General features: G+C 40.0%; 1 protein-coding gene across 2 annotated transcripts in view; it reads left to right on the top strand.

Moving 5' to 3' along the window:
* Positions 1-23,824, top strand: part of Adamtsl1 (ADAMTS like 1) — a 367,312-nt gene that overhangs the window by 14,720 nt on the left and 328,768 nt on the right. For both annotated transcript variants that reach the window (XM_021160015.3, XM_029476026.2), the window contains exon 2: positions 19,150-19,277. In XM_021160015.3, coding sequence (XP_021015674.2) covers positions 19,150-19,277 — 128 coding nt within the window. The remainder of the gene's footprint in view (positions 1-19,149; positions 19,278-23,824) is intronic.

The raw sequence follows: 23,824 nt of genomic DNA, 5'->3' as shown, positions 1-23,824 counted from the left end.
TGTCATGTCAACAGTAAGAAGAGCTCCTTTGGGGTACTAATTGGAGGAGTGGGAGGGGGACGGAAAGAGGCGCTCTGCTAAGGAGAACACACAGCATGGCTAATGGAGTGTGTGTGAGTGTGAACCCACGCATCTATGTTATGGGCAGATGAAGGAGACTTGAGGGAAGGGGAATGCTTTATATTGATGTTATGGAGCAGGGCTGCAAAAGGATTGAAGCCCCCAATTTTTTTTCTGATCTAGAAATGTTAAGTGAAAGTATTAACAAGGCATTTATTTGAATGAGTGGAATAATGTCCTAGAGATTGGTAAATCATCAACAAATTGAAGAGAGTGCTGGAGAAAGGGAAAAGGTCAAGAAGAGTATCAGACCACAGGGTGGGGGTTAGGGGGTGCGGGAGGAGGCGATACTGGGAAAACCCTTCAGAGATTCCAGCCTTTACCAGTAAGGATGAGTAAGAAAAGACAGAGGGAGGGACAGGCAAGCTGTGGCTGCCAGTGAGCATTACTGCACAGCAAGATGTGATGAAGTTCAGAGGATGTGGTGAATGACAGCATCCAGATGAGTGGTAGGGGAGCCTAGTTGGTTAAGAGGTGGGCAGGAGCCGGGGTGTTGAGGAAGTGGGTACAGGGGTGTGGATTCGCCTTTCCAAAAGCCTTGAAGTGAAAGGCCTGCAGGGTAGGGGCAGCAGGCTATTCAACACTGAGGACATGGAAAGGCAAGACTGGACCAGAAGGCAAAGAACAAGCGGGCGCAGGGAGATAAAAGTGAACTTGGTTTTAATAAAAAGAGGAGAAAGTGCTTTTGTCTTAATAGCTCAAAGAATGCTGATAGCAGCCATGTGTGAAATTGATTTCTGAGCCTAGCACCAGAGATGGTAAGACTGTGAGGCCACGCAGTAGTAAACCATGATTTAACGCCTTCCCTCTCTCTGCTTATTACAAAGCAGGCTTTTAAAACGGTGCCTGGGGTGTACCTCAGCAACCTTGATATTGTTTGTGGCCAGCATCCATCTTAATATATTTCTGAGGCAGTTTTGGTGACTATAATATGACTTCACACATTAATCTATTAACATGTCCTATTACTAAGTGTTCTGCATGATGCACATAAATATTATCACTCCATTAAATAATATCAAATGATGCTTGAAGGACTTGTACATCTTGCTGGAAATATAAAGGTGACAGGCTCCAAATGCTTCCATGTTGAGAGCAAAATACCAGCTGTATAAAGTCTCAGATCATCTGCTCCAGGTTTTCAAACACTGAGGAAGCATATGAGAATCGCAAATAGAACAGCATATTATATTTCATACACGAATAAACATTTACCAAATGTTTTACTGAATGGCTCCTTAGTATTGTTATTGAATTTACAAACAATAGACGATTGTCTCACCTCCCATATGCACAATACTAAATGAGAATTTTCAGCTATGATATTTTTTTAAAAATGCCAGCAGTACATAGAATTTAGCCAACTCAAAAAGCAGAGGAAAATTCTATTGAACCTGACTGGAAAGACATGAGGGGAAAATGCTGTGTTTGTCTCTAACTGCTGTTAGTGTTTCCTAGCTGAGCCTAAGTAGACACATGCTGTTTATTATGGTGACAGTGAATTATAATGGACTGGGAAAGATTCATCCATTTAGAGAAACAAATTACATTTAACAAATTTAAAGTTACAGAGCTACGGTCTCTGTGCCACATGAGAGAGAAGAGAAAGACTGCAAGGTGGTGCTGTGATGCATTTTCTTAACTAACTGGAGATGCACGGTGACACTGCTGTGTTCTAACAAAGCGTCACCTAGCAGCAGGGTCTGGGCTCTCAGGATAAACGGAATAATATGAGAGGAAATGGATCTGTAAAACGTAGACGTAATTTAAAACTTACTTCTGAGTTCACACGGTAGAGAACAGAAAATGACAATAGCAGTTTCTATATTGATATAAAATGCAGTAATTAGTGAATATTGTTGAGACTCTATGTGGTAGAAAGAGTCATAAGACAGCACTGTTCTCTAACACTTTGATTGGAATTAAGTCAATTGGGAACTGAAAGCCAGAAAACAAATCTGACCTTTATGCATTCACCTGGATGACCTTTTCTTGCAGTGTTTACTGGTTTTCAAAGAATTAAATAGTAAACATTTATCAATTAAATCTATGCAGTATAATTACGCATTTATCTTATGTTTTAGAAGTTACTTTAATATCTTCCATAGGTTCTGGGTGAAGAGAACTGCACAAAGAGAAAAATCCCAATATAAATTATCAGTTTCAAGAATCACATTGTTAAAAAAAAATTAAGAATGAAGTCCTAAGACCACCCATCTCTTAAATTTCATTTAGCAATTATACCACCCAACAGTCATTGATATATTTCTGCTTTATCTTTAAAGCAATCTTTATAGCAACTCTGAGAGTTAAACCAAGGAAATGTTTGAGTCCTATTTTGTAGATAAGAAAAATGATTTGTAAATATGCATAAGTACAATAGGCTCCTTTAGGATTCTAGGTACCGTAGAAATCATCTGACCCCAACCTGAGGCACAGTGTGAAATAGATTTAAAGACCCAGAAATAAACACACACACACACACACACACACACATACACACACACACTCACCAGTGAAACAATGATCGTTGAACTTGGTGCTAAGTCCTGGTCAAACACCAGTGTTGAGACTGAAAGCCATGCAGCTCCTATCTACCAAAATATTGCAACAGTATCTTGTCTCTGAATATTTTAACTTCAGAACTCCAGTATTTGAACATTTAGATGTCATATTACATAGAATCTACTGTCCCGAATCCAGAACCCTTCCTTGGGTCAAGTTTACTTTTATTTTTTTCCCGATTATTTATGACTAATTTAGTATTTGAAATATTCTGTACTGCACTCATTAGTGTGCTTACTTTAAAACACCATTTAGTTTTTCATTGGCTGCTGCTTTTGCCACTGATTAGCCCAGGACCCCATGCATCCACACTGGTCCTGTCTGGATCAGCTCCAGTCCCAGCACACTGGCCTCCTAAAAGTGTACTTCCCAGGGGGAGCAGAGGGTTACATGTTGCTGACTGTTTGCTGAGGTGTCTTGTCACCTATTCACTTGGGACATGCATTAGCCTACATTCAGGAAAACTATGGGAGTTGCTTGTCATTCAGCTTTAAATGTTGCAGGTAAATTCAGCCTCGGTGTAAAGAGAGATATGCACAAACAGTAGCATGATGGCCTTTCTGCCCTGTGGTCAGGTTTATTTGCATCTTCTTCCAGTCCCTTGCTTATCTGAAGCTTGCATTCATTTTCTCTCATTTGAGAAACAGGACAATTATGAAAGAGAGAGAAAAATGATAGACTTTATGAATTAGGCCCTCAACCACAACTTGTCCTGGCCCGCTGTACACTCCAAGAATATTTACTGACACTGGTTAGATTTTCAGAATCCCCCAAGGCACTGGAGGACAACAACACATTTATCTTTATCCTGGCCTCACAAAGCACAGTCTCTAATGAAAGCTGTATCAGCAAAGAAGCGCACTGCAGAGAATCCCAAATGCTAAGCCAGCTGTAGCATCAGGACCTAGCAATGGGCCCCAAATCTGTAGGAGCAGCAGGGATTACTTCTCCCTGGAGAATAGGAAGTTCACTATAAGGGCATGGTAGCTGCACAGTAAAGCAAGAACAGGAAGACACACATCAAGGGAAATTAAAGCATGTGTGAAGAAGATGAGGGAGATGAGAATCAAAGCAGCAAGCTAAGTGAGCACGCTGTTAAAGGGTCTGGCAGCACCTTGTGTGACCAAGAAGGGCGATGTGTGATCGGGAGCGGCAGGAATGAAACCAGAACATTTAGGGTCAAGTTAGAAAACGATTTTATATTCCACTTTTGGTAATTTGGACTTTATCCTATTCCCAATGATTCTTAACCTTATTTTTCCCCCTTGAGAACCTGACGAAAGCTATGAATCTTTTTTCCAGAAGTATAATAATAACACACATATGCCCAAATGGTTGCATAGGGTTTTTGAGCGTCCACAGCCCACCTGGAATCCATTATTAGATCCCACCAGCTCTACTCGCTGGCTCTACTGAAAGTCTCTTAGCAAGAAGTGAACAGTTCATCTGTGTGTTTTCTACCAAGATAGCTGGCAATGGTGTGGAGGGAAGACAGGTGGGAGTTTAAAAAAAAAATCAGATGGTAAGGTTTGAAGGAGGTGAGGGTGAAAGACGAAAAAGAAAGAAAAAGTATTTCTGAACTGAAATAGATAACCCTGAGTGAGTATGGAGGATACTGAACAAATAATTTGTGATTGCTTGTTCTTCTTCTTCCCATTAAATTATAAATCCCCTACGAAATGTTGTTGCACCAACCTGGACTCACAGAAGCAAGGAGAAATGGAAGTCAAGCATCCAGGATTTGAACTCCAGGTTCATGCAGAAGCCTCGAGTTAGCCAAATGCCCAGATTGCAGAGGGCTGGGGAGTAGTGAGTTCCGAGGCTGAGGGAGAGTTGCTGGTAGACACAGAAAAAGATAAAGAGCTGTGGCAGACAATAGCTCTGGAGAGGAAGCAGTTATAGACATCGGTCAACCTCCTGATGTCTATCTCTTCCTTCCGGGGGCTTCCTGGTTTCAGATCTGGAGTCACTAAGGAGGGTGATTGGGTGGATTGATTTACATTTAGGATGAGGAAGTATTACTAAACACCATGAAGGAGATACTCTGAAAGATTTATTGTCCAAACTGTCAAACTTGGATACCTGTTTCCACCACCCACCCTTCCTCTGCAACCTGCCTAGAGGAACAGCCACAAGGTAAACCTAGAGTAAAATGTTATCTGACAAAGGGAAAAAAATATAGAGTAATGAAGAGGACCATTGCTTTTTAAAATTCATTCTTCTAAGCTATTGGTGCTGAATTTCATTGGAGTTACCTTCCAGTATGGGGGATAAAAAAAAAAAGATGGTACTTCCTTGAACCATAGAATTGAAGATGGTCCTTACACTTCAAAATACCTAGAAATCGTGGTACTAGATCTTTTTTTATACCTTCCCTTGTTTCCTTCTTCCTGTGCTTATTCTGTAGTCTACATATACTTATCAGGGACAAAAAATAAAATAAGTAATTAAGATGTAAAAGAAAGGAAAATTCCAGAGGATTTTTCCATCTATTAAATACATTTATGACAATAATAACAATTTTAATTACTACTGTGGGTAATTAAGAAACATATCATAGCCTTGCCTTCAAAGGGCTTGGTGGCTCAATTTGGAAGATAATTGCCATATAGAAGCTAATCATGAATTCTGTATTAGCTGCAAATTGGCCGTCTACTGATAGGACGTGGAGTATTTGCAAAGTAAGCATAATTTTTACATTTATTATAATAAGTGCTAAGAGCCTGCCATTGAGCCACATCGTCTGAATGAAGAGTACCTGGTGTGAGCAAAGGTGGAAACAAAAATGTGAGGAAAGAAAGAAGAGAAAGAAAGAGAGAAAATGAGAAAGAGAGAAAGAGAGAAAGAGAGAAAGAGAGAAAGAAAGAAAGAAAGAAAGAAAGAAAGAAAGAAAGAAAGAAAGAAAGAAAGAAAGAAAGAAAGAAAGAAGGGAGAGAGGGAGGGAGGGAGGGAGGGAGGGAGGGAGGGAGGGAGGGAGGGAGGGAGGGAGGGAGGGAAAGACCTGTGATATTTTATTATGGATTATGTTTTAGACAATAATTCCAAATATTTGTCCTCTAATACTGAAATGGTCACTAGAGAACTGGTCTAATGTGAGTATTGGAGTGGACCTAAATTATACCCAGAGCCCTATGTAGAAGCTTCACTTAGCATCATTTCACTAAAACTTCTCTGGACTGCAGTGGCACCATAGGCAGTGGGCAGTTGAATAAGAGTTGGCCAAGTTCTCTCAAGACAACTTGCTTGACAGTGGTGTGGTAGCTAGTCATCTCTTCCCATTTCCCTAGTACCAATTCTAATTTGGGCTTTTATCCATCAAGTCCCGAGCCATATTAATTTCTTAACTTTCCAGTTCCCTCACTGAATCAAGAAATTATTTTTTTTCCTTCATCAGGAATGTTTCTCCATGATTCCAACCCCAACATGTGCTTTCCAGAGCCTCAGATGTTTCCTTAGCACTACAGATGTTTTGTAAATTCATTTCAGCAAAAGTTGCCAGTGCTGCAGAAAATATCTGTGGCTGATTGGACTCACAGTTTGGACAGAGCTTGAGTTAGATTAGAGGGGAATGGAAACTGAAACTTCTTGCTGGCGCACCAGGAGCTCAAGAATTCACAAAAGAGCAGGGAAGGAATTTCCTTGGAGGGGGAGTTTCCAATGTGCCTCTTTTGGGGAGTGGGGATATATGTGGAAGCCCCTAGAAGTAACCCTTCACTGTTTTTCTTGGTATTGTGCCTACATACTATTGTCCACTGGAGATTGCTTTCCTTTTCTCAGTATAGGAGGAAACAACAGCAGTAGCAGCAACAGCCAAAAAGAACAACTTTGCTTTTAGAACTCCTGGTAAATTAGCTATTGTTTCATACCTGAGATGAAATAGCTCCAAGACGTACAGATATCCAATGAGCAAGAAAGATGATGTGTATGATCACAAACACAGGAATGATAGATTTTAAAAAAATAAATTGGTGATCCTACACTGTACCTTTGATCTCTATCTCTTTGTGAGAGCAATGAAATTACTGCCTTCCGTCTTATACTTGAGCAGTGAGTGAATTCAATACTTGAGCTATTATTGTTATGATAATACAAATTTTTATAGTGGACAAAGAAAACCAGGCTGGCAAGATGGGCCTAGTAAAAACTTCAAATCCCCTAGACTCTCTCTCTCTCTCTCTATATATATATATATATATATAGAGAGAGAGAGAGAGCGAGAGAGAGAGAGCCTCAGATGAGATATATCATAGATGATATATTTATCTCTATAACTAGCTATGATCTAGATAATATATGGGTATATAATACATATGTTTATATATTTATTCATACCAGGCTTATAATCTCTATCACAAAATACATAATTTTATAAATATCCTATTGGTACCACAGTGGAGCATTTGAAATGCCTCTATTAACTAAGTTTGTGCTTTTAAAGTAACAGAAGCTGAGAGGGATGAAGTACTTTAATGCATGACCTTCTTTGAGACAGGCTTATTCAAAGCATTGAATGATCAGTTGCAAACTTCTTGAATGCTAAGCTTTGTTCATGTCAGCAATTATTGATTTTCAATTCAGCTGCCTATGAAATTGTGTTCTGGTAAGGCTTTGCAGAGGTTCTCAGCTAGAAGAGTTGTAATCCAGCCTTGTCCTTGGATAGGATACAAAAACAGTGCTTACTATAGTTCTGAAATGCAAATCTTACTGAAGCATTTGACATCAAGCAGACTTGGGGTTTTGTTTCCTTAAAAGAAATGAAACTCTCAATCCTGTCTCCAAGTTGTTGTTCCAAGGGTGGGGAAGAAGCTCAGGACAAAGTAATTTTGGAAAAGTAGAAACAACAGCACTAGTTCTTGTCATTTTAGAATGAACCTGTGTATGAGTAGATGCTGTTCAAAGGGGAGTGGGAAGTCGGAAGTTGTGACTCACATTTGTTATCCTAGCACTCAGAGGCAAAGGCAGGAGACTGCCAGCAATGGAAAGCAATCTGGGTTGTATAGTAAGTTCAAGGATATTATGGGTGCCAGTGTTGTGACATGCAATCTCTGAGAAGTGGGGAAGGGGCCAGAGGGAAGAATGGCTCAGAGAGAATCAGATGCCCTTGGCCTCAGAGGCCACCAGTGTATGTACAAATGCACACACAAACATATCCACGTGTGATTAAAGCTAACATAATCTTTAAAAGGGAGAGGTCAAAATGTAAAGGCATTCAGCAATAAAGAAGGCTATATGTGACTATAAAACCTGCCTCCCCAAGAACAAGTGGGGCAGTGCATGGGAAAATGATCAGCAGGCGCCTTCCCCAGCTATAGTAACCATGCTCTCACTTTGCAGATGGAGCAAAAAATATCTGGTTCAAAGACATGATCCCAAGCCTAAGTCAAGCTGACTTGTACCTAGCTGGTGAAGTTGCCATCATCCAGGCTGCTACTCTCCTTCTTCCTGTACATTACTCAACTTCCATTTCCTTTTTTCTTTTTTTCCTCCAATTTTTTATTAGGTATTTACTTCATTTACATTTCAAATGCTATCCCGAAAGTCCCCTATACCCTTCCCCCCTCCCCACTCCCCTCCCCACCCACTCCCACTTCTTGGCCCTGGTGTTTCCCCTGTACTGGGGCATATAAAGTTTGCAAGGCAACTTCCATTTTCTTATTTGTAAAATGGTTTCACACGATGACCTGGTTCATCACCAGGACTAAATACAATACTCTGTGAAAATCATGCTGTTCTTGAGAACTACGTAATACTTCCACTAGCCTTCCAGGCTTGAGTGTAAGATGCCCTACCAACTTGTCGAAAGGATGATCTTGAATGTGTGCAAGGGTCTATTGAAAGATACAGTAGACTATTACCTAAACATTCCCTTGTCCTGGATAGCATTTGCACCCTATTTTAGAACTGACTTCTCTCCTCAGTAGCAAGGGACAGGCTTCATGCAGGCCCTATGCACTGTGTCATTGGCAGTTCATCAGATCCCCCCAGTAGTGCAGCTGTGATAAGAACCAGATTCTAATTTCCAGAGCAAAGCCAGCAGTAAGTGCTGTCTGTGAAGGCACATGCCTCAGTGTCCACATGACATGCTTCATAAGAAAGTACACACAAATGCTAATGGGCTTTTCCAAGAATCCAGCTACTGCTTAGTGTCCCAAAAGCTCTAAGGAATAGGGGATCACAACCCCTATATTGGCAGGGGAACCTGTATTTCATGTTGTTAAAGAAGCCAAGGATTAGATAGGATTTATAGAGAATCAATGTATGTAGAAAAGTTAAGAATGCAATCTGCAGATTGCTGTCCCAAAGCTAGGTCCATACATGGATAACATGTTCCTGTGGATGATTGTCCACTGTGCATGAGCACACCAAGGGAAACTGGGTTTCTCATCATTAAAGGAGTTTTCCCTCTTAGAATTTTGCCATGCATGACTTCTGTTTGTGAAGCCGTAGGCACACCTCCAGATGGCTTACCCCACATGCTGTCTGTCTGGAAGGAGAAGAAAACCTGGGATTTGGGTACGTTCCTACTGATACCACAGTTGTAAGCAGTACAACTGTGTTGCTTAGGAGGCCCTTCTGATGTCTAGATACCACATTGCTTCAGCTCTTACATTACTTCAATTTTACCAACACCTATGACACATTTCATCAGCACCTATATTCATTTTCATTTGGTTCCACCTCTTACTACAACATTTAGGAAAAAAATATTTTCCAAATACCCTATATATGCCTGCCTCTGAGCCATTGAAACTTTAGAGACTCCTCTTGCTAATTTATGCTTCATTCCCCAATACTATAAATCTGATAACCTATCCAGGTTCCAGTGAATTCAGTCTCCAGATAAATTGGGACGTAGATAATTCTAAGATTAAGTTTCTACTGGTCAATGAAATACAGGGAAACTATTACTTGATTTGATCCAAGTACTTAACTGTTCTAGCTGTCAGTTTTAGGGCTGTTCACCTGAGACTTTGTTCGCATAATTAGTTCTGGTATTTACCACAGAATTATCAGATGGAAACCATGTTGAAATAAGCTAGTAGTGGCAAGAAAATTACATCATTGGATGGAGGGAAATACTGATATTCATAGCAGGTATAGATTGATCTTCCTCCACAGTTTGTATTCCGTATGCTTGGTATTATTTTATGATTTAGACTTGTTTGTTGACTGACCTGAAGCAATGGATCAATGCTATTGGATGATTGATTGTTGAGTTATTCAACAACAACAAAAAATAAACATATGCTTCATCAAACATTTCATTTAAAAGTCAATACATGGTACCAAAGACCTAGAAATGCCATTTTTAATGAGTAATTTTATACTCACATTTTATATGATTGTAGAACCATGATTTGGACCTTATTTTTCTTATTATTTGCCTGATTTATTTAATACTGGCAAAAAAGCCAACAACAGATGTTCACTGACCATTCTTATTCATCTACTAGCTGAAATAAAATAAATATTCCAATGTGAATGGACTATTCCTTCTGTTCAATAGCCATTTACTTAAAAATTATTCTTTCAAAATTTTATGCATGCATAAGATGTATTTAGATCATCTCCATCTTTTCCTCTACTGCCAACTCTTCTCAGATACATCTCCCAACTTCACCTGTTTTCAATAGCCCACTAAATCCTAATAGTCCATATGCACAAGCATGCTGAACAGCATCCACTGGAGCACTGGTCATCTATAACAGGTCATACTGGGGGGAAATGATTCTCCCATCCTCAGGAGCCATCAGCTGTCACTAGCTCTTCAGCTAGTGAGCCCCATCTCTCTTCATGATGCATTAGTTACTGGCTTCATTTTGTGAAGGTCTTAAGCTGGCACTATTCCTACCATATGTTTATGAGGGCAGAGGCCCTGTCATGCCCAGAAAGCATTATTTTGCAGTAACCTTCCCCAACATGTGACTCTAAAATCTTTCTGCTTTCTCTCCAATGGGATTTCCTGAGTCTGGGTGTGGAGGGTTGGAGATAACAGATGTCCCATCGTTTATGGCTGAGCACTCCACTTTGATTAGCTCCGGGTCCCTCTATTTACCACTATCAGATGTGAAAAAAAAAAGCAAGTTTATCTGGGTAAGAGATTCACTAGTCTGGTGATATGGGGGACCTGTTGGCTGGTTTTGATCATTTTCCTACTGGTGAAACATTGACATAAAGACAATTTCATGGTTGTTACTTGTACCTGTTGCTGATGTTGCTAGTTAAGGTCATGGTCTCATCTGACTCTGTTGCTGAAATGTGTATTCTGTTTTCAGGGCCAATCTCATGACCACTGTGTTTAGTGGTGGGTGTGATTATCAGGAACACTGAAATGAAAAGTTTATGTATCTATGGCAAGAGTTAAATGGTGGCACATAGGCTATATCAAAGTCTAGATTTTTGGTTTCAGGTGGAACCAGCATTGCCTTCAGCAACCTGTTACTGCAGGCAATTATTTTATACTGAAGGCAATTATCCCATTATTTTTAAGCAAGCTTCATTTTTCCATAAATATATAACTCAAATTTTACACATTTAAAACAATACTGTTTGGTAAACTATCTAAACAGGACCATATCAGGCAAGGAAATAGAAAAAGCCATTAAAAACCTCCCAACCAAAAAAAGCCCAAGACCAGATGGATTTAGTGCAGAATTCTACCAGACCTTCAAAGAAGACCTGACACCAGTTTTCCTCAAACTATTCCATAAAACAGAAACAGAAGGAATACTACCTAACTCATTCTATGAAACCACAATTACTCTGATACCTAAACTACACAAGGACCCAACCAAAATAAAGATCTTCAGACCAATCTTGCTTATGAATAGCGATACAAAAATACAAAAAACAAAAACAAACTCTTGCAAACTGAATACAAGAACATATCAAAACCATCATTCACCATGATCAAGTAGGCTTCATCCCACGGATGCAAGGTTGGTTTAGTATATGAAAATCCATTAATGTAATTCACTATATAAACAAACTCAAAGGAAAAAAATCATATGAGCATCTCCTTAGATGCTGAAAAAGCATCTGACAAAATATAACACCCCTTCATGTTAAAAGTATTGGAGAGATGAAGAATTCAAGGCCCATACCTAAACATAAACATATTAAAAGCAATTTACTGCAAACCAATAGCCAATATCAAATTAAATGGAGACATATTTGAAACTAAAATCAGGGACAAGACAAGGATGCCCACTCTCCCCATATCTATTCAATATAGTACTCAAAGTGTTAGCTAGGAGAATAAGACAACAAAAAGAGATCAAGGGGATACAAAATGGCTAAAGAAGAAATAAAGGTATCACTATTTGCCGATGATTCCAAAAATTCTACCAGAGAACTTCTCCAGCTGATAAACAACTTCAGCAAAGTGACTGGATACAAAATTAACTCAAACAAATCAGTAGCCTTCCTTTGTACAAAGAATAAACAGGCTGAGAAAGAAATTAGAGACACAATTCCCTTCACAATAGCCACAAATAGTATAAAATATTTTGGGGTGACTCTAACCAATCAAGTGAAAGACCTATATGACAATAACTTCAAGTCTCTCAAGAAAGAAATTGAAGATCTCAGAAAATGGAGAGATCTCCCATGCTCATGGATTGGCAGAATTAACGTAGTACAAATGGCCATCCTACCAAAGGCAATCTATATATTCAACGCAATCCCTATCAAAATCCCAACACAATTCTTCAAAGACATGGAAAGCACAATTCCAAAATTCATCTGTAAAGTAAAAAAAAAAAAAAAAACCCAGAATAGCGATTGTTCTTAACAATAAAAGAACAGCTGGGGGATTCACCATCCCTGACCTCAAGCTTTACTACAGAGCAATAGTGATAAAACCTGCGTGGTATTGGTACAGAGACAGACATGTTGATCAATAGAATAGAATCGAAGACCTAGAAATAATACCACACACTTATCACCACTTGATCTTTGACAAAGACGCAAAAAATATACAATGGAAAAAAGAAAGCATCTTCAATAAATGATGCTGATTTAACTGGCTGTCTGTATGTAGAAAAATGAAAATAGACCCATATTTTTCACCTCATACAAAGCTCAAGTCCAAGTGGATCAAGGATCTCCACATAAAACCAGATACACTGAATCTAATAGAAGAGAACGTGGGAAAGAGCCTTGAACTCATTGGCACAGGGGGAAATTTCCTAAACAGAACTCCAATGGCTCATGCTTTAAGATCAAGAATTCATAAATGGGACCTCTTAAAACTGGAAAGCTTCTATAAGGCAAAGAATATAGTCAATAAGGCAAATCAGCAACCTACTGATTGGGAAAAAAAACTTCACTAACCCCACATCTGATAGAAGGCTAATGTCCAAAATATATAAAGAACTCAAGAAGTTAATCACCAAAAAAAAAACAAACAACCCAATCAAAAAATGGGGTATAGAACTAAACCAAGAATTCACAACTAAGGAATATAAATGATTGAGAAACACCTAACGAAATGTTCAAAGTCCTTAGTGATCAGAGAAATGCAAATCAAAAATGACCTGAGATTCCACCTTATACCAGTCAGAATGGCTAAGATCAAAACCTCAGGTGACAACACATGTTGGAGAGGATGTGGAGAAGAGGAGCACTCCTCCATTGCTGGTGGGATTGCAAACCCGTACAACCACTCTGGAAATCAATCTGGAGGTTCCTCAGAAAATTGGAAATAGATCTACCTGAATACCACTCTTGGGAATATACCCAAAAGATGCCCCATCATGCCACAGGGGCACCTGTTCTACTATGTTCATAGAGGCCTTATTTGTGACAGCCAAAATCTGGAAACAACTTAGATGTCCCACAACAGAAGAATGGATACAGAAAATGTGGTTCATTGACACAATGGAATACTACTCAGCTATTAAGTACAAGGACATCCTGACTTTTGCAGGCAAATGGATGGAACTAGAAAATATCATCCTGAGTGAGGTAACTCAGACCCAAAGGACATGCACTCACTAATAACTGGATATTAGCCACACAAAAAAAGAAAAGAAAAAAGAAAAGAGAAGGGAAGGGAAGGGAAGGGAAGGGAAGGGAAGGGAAGGGAAGGGAAGGGAAGGGAAGGGAAGGGAAGGGAAGGGAAGGGAAGGGAAGGGAAGGGAAGGGAAGGGAAGGGAAGGGAAGAAGGGAAGGGAAGGGAAGGGAAGGGAAGGGAAGGGAAGGGAAGGGAAGGGAAGGGAAGGGAAGGGAAGGGAAGGGAAGGGAAGGGAAGGGAAGGGAAGGGAAGGGAAGGGAAGGGAAGGGAAGGGAAGGGAAGGGAAGGGAAGGGAAGAAGGGAAGGGAAGGAAAGGGAAGGAAAGGAAAGGAAAGGAAAGGAAAGGAAAGGAAAGGAAAGGAAAGGAAAGGAAAGGAAAGGAAAGGAAAGGAAAGGAAAGGAAAGGAAAGGAAAGGAAAGGAAAGGAAAGGAAAGGAAAGGAAAGGAAAGGAAAGGAAAGGAAAGAAACCATACAGAATACACAAGATATAGTCCACAGAATTCAAAAGGCTCAACAAACTGAAGTACCCGAGTGAGGATGTCTCAGTCCCACTTGGGAAAGAGAAGAAAGCAATCACAAGTGTAGAGGGAGGGAGGGAGGGAGGGAGGGAGGGAGGGAGGGAGGGAGGGAGGGAATGTGGACAGGGTGGTAGGGCAGTACGGGGTAGAGTGGAACATGATCAGGTATTGGGTGAGGGAAAAGGATAGAAGCCCTGAGGGCCAGCAGAAAGAATGTAAACAGGCAACCTCAGGAAATAGAAGATTGGTGGAATCCCCCAGAATGCACCAGAGCACTGGGAGGTGAGAGCCTCCCAGGGCTCATAGAGAGGGACCTTTGATGAGGTGCCTGACAGTGGGGAAAGGGAACTTGTGGAGCCCACCTCCACATTTGTGGAAGATAGGACATTTGTGGGGTTGTCATCCCACAGTCTCACCTCTGACCCATCATTGTTTCTGTCTGAAAGAATTACAGGGATGGAAATGAAGAGGAGCCTGGGGAGAAGAAGGTCCAGTGACAGGCCCAAAGTGGGATCCAGCTCAAGGGGAGGTCCTAGGGCCTGACACTATTACTGAGGCTATGGAATGCTCACAAAAAAGGGATCCATCATGATTGCCCCCCAAAAGACCCAACAAGCAGCTGAAAGAGTAAGATGCAGATATTTGCACCCAACCAATGGACAGAAGCAGCTGACCTCTGTTGTTGACTTAGGGAAGGCTGAAAGAAGCTGAGGAGAAGGGTGATTCTGTAGGAGGACCAGTAGTCTTGATTAATCTGGACCCCCGAGATCTTTCAAACACTGGACCACCAAACAGACAGCAAACACCAGCTGATATGAGACCCCTAACACACATACAATAGAGGACTTCCAGGTCTGTGTTCATTCAGAGATGATGCACCTAACCCTCAAGAGACTGGAGGCTGCAGGGAGTTTAAAGGTCAGGTGGGGTGGAGGGTGGGGGCATCCATATGGAGATGGGGTGGGGTGGGGAGGAGGTGTGGGATGTGGAGCAGTCGGAGGATGGATGGAGAGAGGCTTGAGTGGGCAACTCGGAGTGAGTCACAAATAAGGGATTAAACTAGAAAATGGGATACCTGTTGGCAGATACACAGAGAAAATGGGCCTTTCATGAAAAGATGAAGCCTTGTAGCTGGATCTACAGCCTGAGCCCATATTAAAAATTGTTTTTCTCTGCTCTGAAACACAACTTAGAACCATCTCCTCTGTCATATCAATATTTTAGTCTCAGCAAGGAGAAATCCCTTGTTCTGCATATCCATCTGAACCAAACTGAACCGAAAAGGCCAGCCAGCAGGCCCTTCTCCAAACACAGAGTTATTCCAAAGTCAGGCAGGGATTTTAGAATTTTGCCATTTGGATCACTGTAGTGATTCAAATGCTCTCAAGTTAAGCCAGTTTCGAACTGGTGGTTCTTCATCTTAGACTTTTAATTATGTGCTTTGGGGGTTAATAGCTGTGTACAGAGCCATGTTGGTGTGTATTCATGAGAGTGTTTATATGTTGTCTGTATATGGTTCCATTTTTGTGTGTTACATAATAATTTAATCAACCTAAAACACTAGTCTAAAAAAAAATGCTGGCAACAAGCGCCAAAGGCTGCAAATTTAAGAGAAATAAACAAAAGTTGAATCAGGCCAGACCCAAAACTGCTTATGTTGAAGACTGTCTTAAAGACAGCAACAAGCAAATATTTTGGATTTTAAATGGTCTGGAAGGAATTGCTCAAATATTGTTTCTGAAAAAAGGAGGAAAGTCACTTTCTCTCACATTAAACACAAACGCAGTTGAAGTGAACTGTGTTTACCCTACATACTTAAAGAGAACTTGGGATTTCTTCTTCTTGGAGAAGGAGATCTGGGGGCCTTGTTTCTAAAGCAGCACAAGATCTCTTTCAGGGAAATGTGGGCGTTTACTGTGTGTAACTGGGATGACACTTGATGTGTGGTGAGAGTATATTCAGGGAAGCATTGTTGTAGACTTTTAAATACTGCCTTTGACAAGTCACTTGAAAGAGCAATGGCGGAGCTTGAAGGAATCCAATTATAGCAGCAGTTCTCAACCTGTGGGCCATGACCCCTCAAGCAAACTATGACTCAAAACAGTAGCAAAATTACAAGTAGGAAGTAGCAACACAAATGTTTTTATTTATGGCTGGGGGTCCCCACAACATGAGGGACTGTATCAAAGGGCCACAGCATTAGCAAGGTTTAGAACCAATGATTTACAGCAAAACACACAACTCTCTATCATTCTCTTGATGTCTTCTTCAGAAAGAGACAGTGCACTGAGTATATCAGCCTCACCACACATGGAAACAGTTCGCATTAAATTTCTACAAGTTGGATAATTACATTGTTTTCCTTTTTACTGTCATATTTGGATCTCATCGAAGTTGGCTCACTTTGTTATGTTGTGTACTATAGTATGTGTGAGACTGCTTCCATTTCAGGCACACTGTATTTGAGGAAGATATGGAAAACTACATTGTAAAAATGTATATTTGTTACAGCAATAGTACCCCTCCCCCTTTAGGAACTTGAGATGGAAGCTAGCACTTTGCACATGCTTGCACATGCTATGTAAGCACCCTGCCTCTTACTGAGCTCTAGCCACAGCCCTCGCTTTACTCTGCTTAAAGACAAGGACTTACCCAGTCACTCAGGGCAGCTTTGAACTCTCTGTAACCCAGGCAATCTCCTAACCTCAGGCTCCTAAAAACTTGGGGTTCTAGGTCTGTGCAAACAAGACCAACTCAACAAACCTATCATCCACTCATGGAGGGCAAATACAATTGGGGTCCAAGTTATGTGATGATTTTTTTTCTTTGCAAAGTAAAGGAAGGACTTCAGTGGGGCCTATGTGTGTGAACTCCTCTCTCATTAGCTAAGCTAGCGACTCTGAGTGCCCCTATTGCACTCACGGGGACTTTGGAATCCAATTCTTCAGGAAGTAAACAGACTGTGAGGAGGTTCCTGATGAAGCTCCATTACCCATGCTGTATGACTCCAAATTCTGACAGCTCGTGCCCCCAAAGAAACACAGTAATGCATGTGGTTTCAGGATACTACTATGAGAAGCCAGGGATTGCAGGGAAATAATACCTGTAGCAGTGCCTCAGCTACATTCAACAGAAACACTTCCACCTACCTTACAAGCATATTTCCTGTACCTTACAATGTCCAATGCTATGGGAAAGTGGTGTGAATATGAAGCAAATAACATTAAATAAAACTAGGAACAAGGCTTAAATGACTTTTTATTTAGGCCCTCCTTGTTTTTTTAATATACATTTGCTGCAAAAATGATCTTAATATTAACCATTTTAACCACTTTTAAGTGCACACTATTTAGTGGCATCAAGAATATTCACATTATTAACACAACAGTCATCAACATCCATCTGTAGGACATTTTCACCTTTCTGAATGAAAATTCTATACCTATTAAACATCAACTCCTTACGTCCTCTGCCCCAGTCCTTAATACCTACTCTTCTATTCTCTCTGTCTAGACACCTACAGTACCTTGCGTGATTGGAATCACTCAGTGTATGTCCTGATGTGCCTAGCTTATTCACATAGAATAATGTCTTCAAGGCTCACCCATGCTGTTCCATGGGTCACAGCTTCTTCTAAAGGCTGGGTAACATTCCACTGCATGTTTCTGTTACAATTTGCAAGCATCCATCTCTGCATGGACATGGGATTGTTCCTACTTTGGCTTCTTTTTGCCCATGAATTAGCTTTGAATCCTCTTGGTGATCCATTAATGTGAGATATTTTTAGTATTCACGTTTTAGGATAAGAAAACAACCATAAAGAAATTTCTGGAGGCAGGAGGCTCTGGAACCAGGATATCCTCCCACTGTGTGCTGAATAGATCATGTTTTTGGCTTACGACCCTAGACATCCTAGCTCCCCTTTCAATGATTTAGGACTGGAAGTTAAGCAAGTGCCAGTTAAAACTCTATTTACATGGCTGCAGAAAACAAAATGAATGCTTTATGGCAGTGTTAATCTTAAGTTGAAACCATTCAGCTAATGAGAGAGAGAGAGAGAGAGAGAGAGAGAGAGAGAGAGAGAGAGAGAGAGAGAGAGAGAGAGAGAGAGGAGAGAGAGAGAGGGAGAGAGGGAGGAGAAGGGGAGAGGAGGGAGAGGGAGAGAGAGTTGTGTCATGACTATGATGTTATCCACATTTGGTAAAAAGGGAAATTAAAGCATTTGTGATTTATAAGTTATTTGATTAAAGGCAATAAAGCATAGAAGCCATATCCAAACTCATGCTTTCTAACACCGAAGCTTTTGCTAGAAACTATAGGACAATCATAATCTGCAAAGACTGTGAGGTGCAACATGGAGACTAGACTATGACAGCAGTTACCTTACAGCTGATGCCCTTTCTCCTGAGAAGCTTATAGCAAACCAATCCATTTATCTGGAAGAAATCTCTGCATTACTGAGATTGCTTCATATAATTGTTCCAATTAACAGATCTGCAACCTGAGAATGAAATTGCTTCATAAAAGAAGTCTGTTGTGTATACTGTGGTCGGGCTTGGGAAGCTGTGCTAGTGTGTACATGTCTAACTTCAAGGAGCATCAGTACCTGTGTGGGATAGAGAGTACATAGATCTGCAGCAAGGTGACTTAAGTGCACTGTCTCCCTCTCACTTAGGTATCTCTTTTTGCAACTTTATTTTCCAATTAGTCTATGAATGCAATCATTTACTTTAGGTCATTGCTCAGTTGCCATAAACTCAAAACTCATAGAGTCAAATAGACATGTACTATTAAAGTGAAGAGAATCAGGCATAGGTTTTCCTTTTGAGTGTGATCTTCATGGAGAGACAGGCGCCTGCAGTTAGGATGAATGTTTAAGGGTTGAAAGGAGACATGATGCTAATCAGTCATCTTCTCATTTATTGCAGAGTTCCAGGACTGCACGCTCAGAGGAAGACCGTGAAGGCCTCTGGGATGCCTGGGGCCCTTGGAGCGAGTGTTCCAGAACCTGTGGTGGAGGTGCCTCCTATTCCCTGAGACGCTGCCTGAGCAGCAAGTAAGTTCTGTCCCTACTGGGGACTCTGAGAGTCAGAGATAGCTAGATTGAATCAGGGATTTGTGGGTGGGGTTATGCAAATCATTGTGCTGCTCATAAAGAAAATGACTGGGAGGGAAAGAAAAGGAAGACACAACAAATTACACTGAAGAAGTTTGGGGTTGTTGTTATGACTATCTCTAGGTATGTAGATACTGTTATGTAATAAACAAACAGCCCATATAATTTCTCAAGAAAACAGTTTTGATGTAAGGTCTGGAAGAACAAGTTATTATTCGGAATGGTTCTGGACTCATTAGTTAAGATATGGAATTCTTTGTAGAATGTATGAGTTATGGTGATAATAATAACATCAACATTCCATTGTTACCAGACAGTTATAGGCTTTCTGGTAGAAGTTATTCCTTAAGGCTGTTGAGTTTCATAAGTGATGGATTTTAATGTAAGAAAGTTTGGAAAGATAGAAACGTCTACAGAAACTGTGGCATGACTATTGAGAGAGATAACCCAGAGACAGAGGTTGCCAACGGCTTCTAGGCAGAATGGAAAATGCCCGGGCCCTTAGAATGGAAAGTTTTTACTAAGAGTAATAATAATTCAAAGCTGCTTTCTGAGCTGTGTGGTCTTATGACTAGACTTGTCTCCAAACTATAAAATAGAAAGTACCATGGCAGTGTTTTTTAATGAAAGATTTTATTTGACAATGAAAAGTGTTAAAGGCGGGACGCTCAGTCAACATCACAGAGCAATAGAACATGCGGGAGAGGAATGCACATGTACACCAATTCTCTTAGACATTTTTGGGTTTTAACTTTAAAAGTTTTCACACAAGTTTATATCATGTGTTGAGCACACTGCCTGCATAGCACCCCACTGTCCTTCTTGGTCCCTTTTACTCTTGTAAGTGCCCTTGCTGATCTTCAACAGTTTCACTGCTACTTTCACATCATATGTCCACAGATAGGTTTATGTATACATGGAATAACAATGAGGATAAAATATAGTAGTTGTCTTTCTATGACAAATGAGATTAAGCCCAGCTACATAGATTTTCCTGAAAAAGACATTGCTATTCCTTTTGACTGTAAAAAATGCATTATTCATATTCTGTATCCCATCCTCCATTGTTGGGCAACTGACGTTGGCTTCACCACTTAGTGGCTTGTGCTACAGTAAGCTTTGATGTGTGATTTTCTCTGTGATATGTTGACTTAAACTCTCTAGATAAATACTCAGGAGTGGTCTAGCTTTATTTTCTCTTCTGGTTTTATTCCCATAGCTAAGACTTTAAGTATGACATTTTATATGAGTGGAGAAAAGAGGTATACTTTTCTTCTTCATGAATTTAGTGGCAATGCTTGAGTTTTTCCCTATTAAGTTTAGTGTTGGGTTTAGATCTATCTATAGAGCCTTTCCTGTCCTGAGGAAAGTTTCTTATAGTCTCTCCAAGGTTTCCTCATAACGGGAAACTGAGTTATGTCAGAAGCCTTTTCTACATATCTTGAGATCATGTGATTTCTATATTTACACACATTTGTGTGATAGAATTTATTGACATGCATGTTGTGTGATCCCTGCATCTCTAGAAAAAAGCCGACTTGATCCAACTGAATAATCTTTTCAATATGATCATAGATGCTTTTTGCAAATATTTTATTGAGAACTTTTTCATCCATGTTTATCAGAGAGCATATCCTGTAATTGTCTTTTCTGGTGTAGCTTTCCTAGTTTTAGCACCTGGATAATATTGGCTTCATAAAGCAAGAGATTGATACCATCCTCCCTTTTCCGTTCCATGGAGTCATTTCATAAGCATTGCTGGTAGTCCTTGCTTTTTAATTGATTTATTTCTTTTTAAATACCAATTCTATAATAAGTTGCCAAGCATCTATACCCCCAATATTTCAGAACTTCCTTGTGTCTTCTGTGCCCAGTTGGACAGTCTACTTTCATCTCCTATGCTAGTAGACAAACACTTTTCTATCTATCGTGGAATAACTTCTTAATTGTGCTTACAATTCTACCATATTTTCATTATTTCAGTTGATTGCTTTTTAAATTATCTTTATTTTGTTCTAAGTCTTCTTGTGTCTCCAATGATATTAGAAATAGTTTTAAAAATATAACTTCTTTTACAATACTTTCTCTTCCTCCTAGGTGCTTTTAATTAATATACTTCTTGCTAATGTTTTTTGGCTTGTGTTCTTCACTAGTGATCAAAACTGGATCCCACATGCCAGGCAAGTTCTCTACCAAGTAGGGCACATCCCATCTCTCCAATGCCTATTGATCTCTGACAAGTCATTCATTAAGAAAACAGATGGACTAGAACATTACTGGAAGCTTAGTATATGGGTAGGCTTGTTGCCAAATGGGCTTCTAAAGTAGAATTATCTTCAGGGTGGGGGATATAGTCTAACTCTAGTTGGCCTTTCTGGATTGACAAATTCATTTCCAAGCTTTAAATTCTTAAGACCTGCCTTTGTGTGTGACAGTGTTTCTTTTTTCCCTTATAGCTTTCAGCATGCATTCTTTGCTCTATACAGTGTTTTAGCTATAATAAAATGAAGGCAGGCTGGAGGAGGGGTCTTTTCTGCTGTTGTATCTTTCATGTTTTACATACCCCCCCAAACCTAAATGAGAATCTCTTTATCTAAGATTGGGTTTCACAGCCCTCTAAATCAACTTAGCAAAAACTCATCTGAACTCACAAAGACTGAGGCAGCATGCACAGGGCTTGTGCTCAGGTCTGCACCCAGGCTTCTGTATATATGATGATTTGTAGTTTAGTGTTTTTATGGGATTCCCAAGTGTGTACACAAGTGAGTCTCTGATTCTCATTCATTCTCATGGGCTCTTTTCTTTCTGTTGGTCTATCTTGTCCAACTTTCATATGATGGTTTTTGTTTTATCTTATTATATCTTATTTTGTTATGTTTTGTTGTTATCTCTTAGAAGCCTATTGTTTTCCAAAGAAAGACAGAAAGAGAGTGGATCTGGAAGGTTGAGGAGGTCAGGAGGAACTTGGAGGAGTAGAGGAAAGAGGGAGGGGAAACTATAATTAGAATACATTGTAAGAAAAAAATATATTTTTCAATAAAAATGGAGAAATATAAAATGTTTTCTATGTCTTTAGCAAGAAATTCCTCTCCTCCTTTGCCCATGGTCTTTAGAAGTGATCTTTTCATAGTGCTCTATAGGTCTTGTGAGCTCTAACACACATTTAATATATCTATCTTTACCAGTGTCTCTGAGCTTTCCAGTTCCCGCACCTTGTCTTTAAGCACCGATATTCTGTCTTCTCTTTGACCCTTGCTGTTGGCTAGAGTTCCCATTGTGCCTTTTGTTTGGTGTGTTGAGTTTCCCATTTTCAGTCTATTTTTCTTCGGTATTTCACATTACTGAATTTCACTCTCATGTCCTGTATTGACCTCTTTTTTTTTTTTACCCAGATGTTTGTTTGTGTTCTTTGAGAATTTGTGTTTCTTTGATTTCTTCTAACATTCTTTTGAATTTTTTTTGTGATTTTCCCCCTAGTTTACTCCCACTCGAACCATTAATGTGGACTTAGTAATGTTTTGAGGGTATCATGTTACCGTGCTTGTTCATGTTTCCTGCGAGGTTTGCATTGAGGCTTATATATGTTGGATTAGGCTATTGGTTAAAATCTTTTTTTTTTTCAGTCATTTTTAGTTCTCATCAAGAGTGTCTGTAGTGGTCAAGACAGATGAAGTTATAGCAGGGTTGCGATGTCGTTTCCTCTGCTAGACTGGCATTTGGGACATCAGGCCTGCTTCCCAGTTCTCCCTAGAGAATAGAATACTTCTGTAAAACCAGTCACTATCAAAGGGTAGGTTTACTATATATGTACACTAATAGCCAAATAAAAAATAATAATCCTTTGAACCCCAATCACTTTAAGGAGCAAATAAACATGGATAGTCCTATGTACATTAATATATTAGTTGGCATGTGTAAGAACAGAAGAAAAACTCAGCAGACTGAGATAAGTGATTTATATTAGGTGTATAAGAACAAAAGAAGAGAATAGAAACATATATAGATGTGAGAATAGAAGGGATGGGAAAGGCGTGATGCCTTTTGGGTAAAGAAAGAATGAAAAGAGAGGGAAAGGCATGAAATCAGATAAGCTAATACAACCTGTACTCCCAAGAGGCTGAGACACAGAAGCTCTGTAAACCAGACTAGGCTGTGTGGTTTAGGAAAGCCTGTGCAAAGGAAGTAGAACAAAAAAAGAATGGGGGTTGGGGAAAGACCCAGAGGCAGAGCACAGAGCAGGACAAAGCTGGCCTGGTCAATTCATATCGGCTATTAATTAAAGGAGGAACAAAGGTGAGAAGGGCTAGATGAGGGATAGATGTGGATGCCGTCTGCCCTACTTTCTGTTTCCAGTCTCTGGGTACTCCCTCCTGGGATCCTAGGTGTATGTCATACCTCTCAGCCTCCTGTTGTTGTGTCTATGATGCTGGCCATGCCTCTGAGTAGTCATTCTTGGATCTAGTTGCTGTTGTCAACCAGGCTGTATA

This window comes from Mus caroli, unplaced genomic scaffold, assembly GCF_978045245.1.
Source record: "Mus caroli unplaced genomic scaffold, Mus_caroli_1 scaffold_6, whole genome shotgun sequence".
Taxonomy (NCBI): Eukaryota; Metazoa; Chordata; class Mammalia; order Rodentia; family Muridae; genus Mus; species Mus caroli.
Note: the sequence above shows the minus strand (reverse complement) of the source record. Positions and strands in the feature narration are given on the sequence as shown.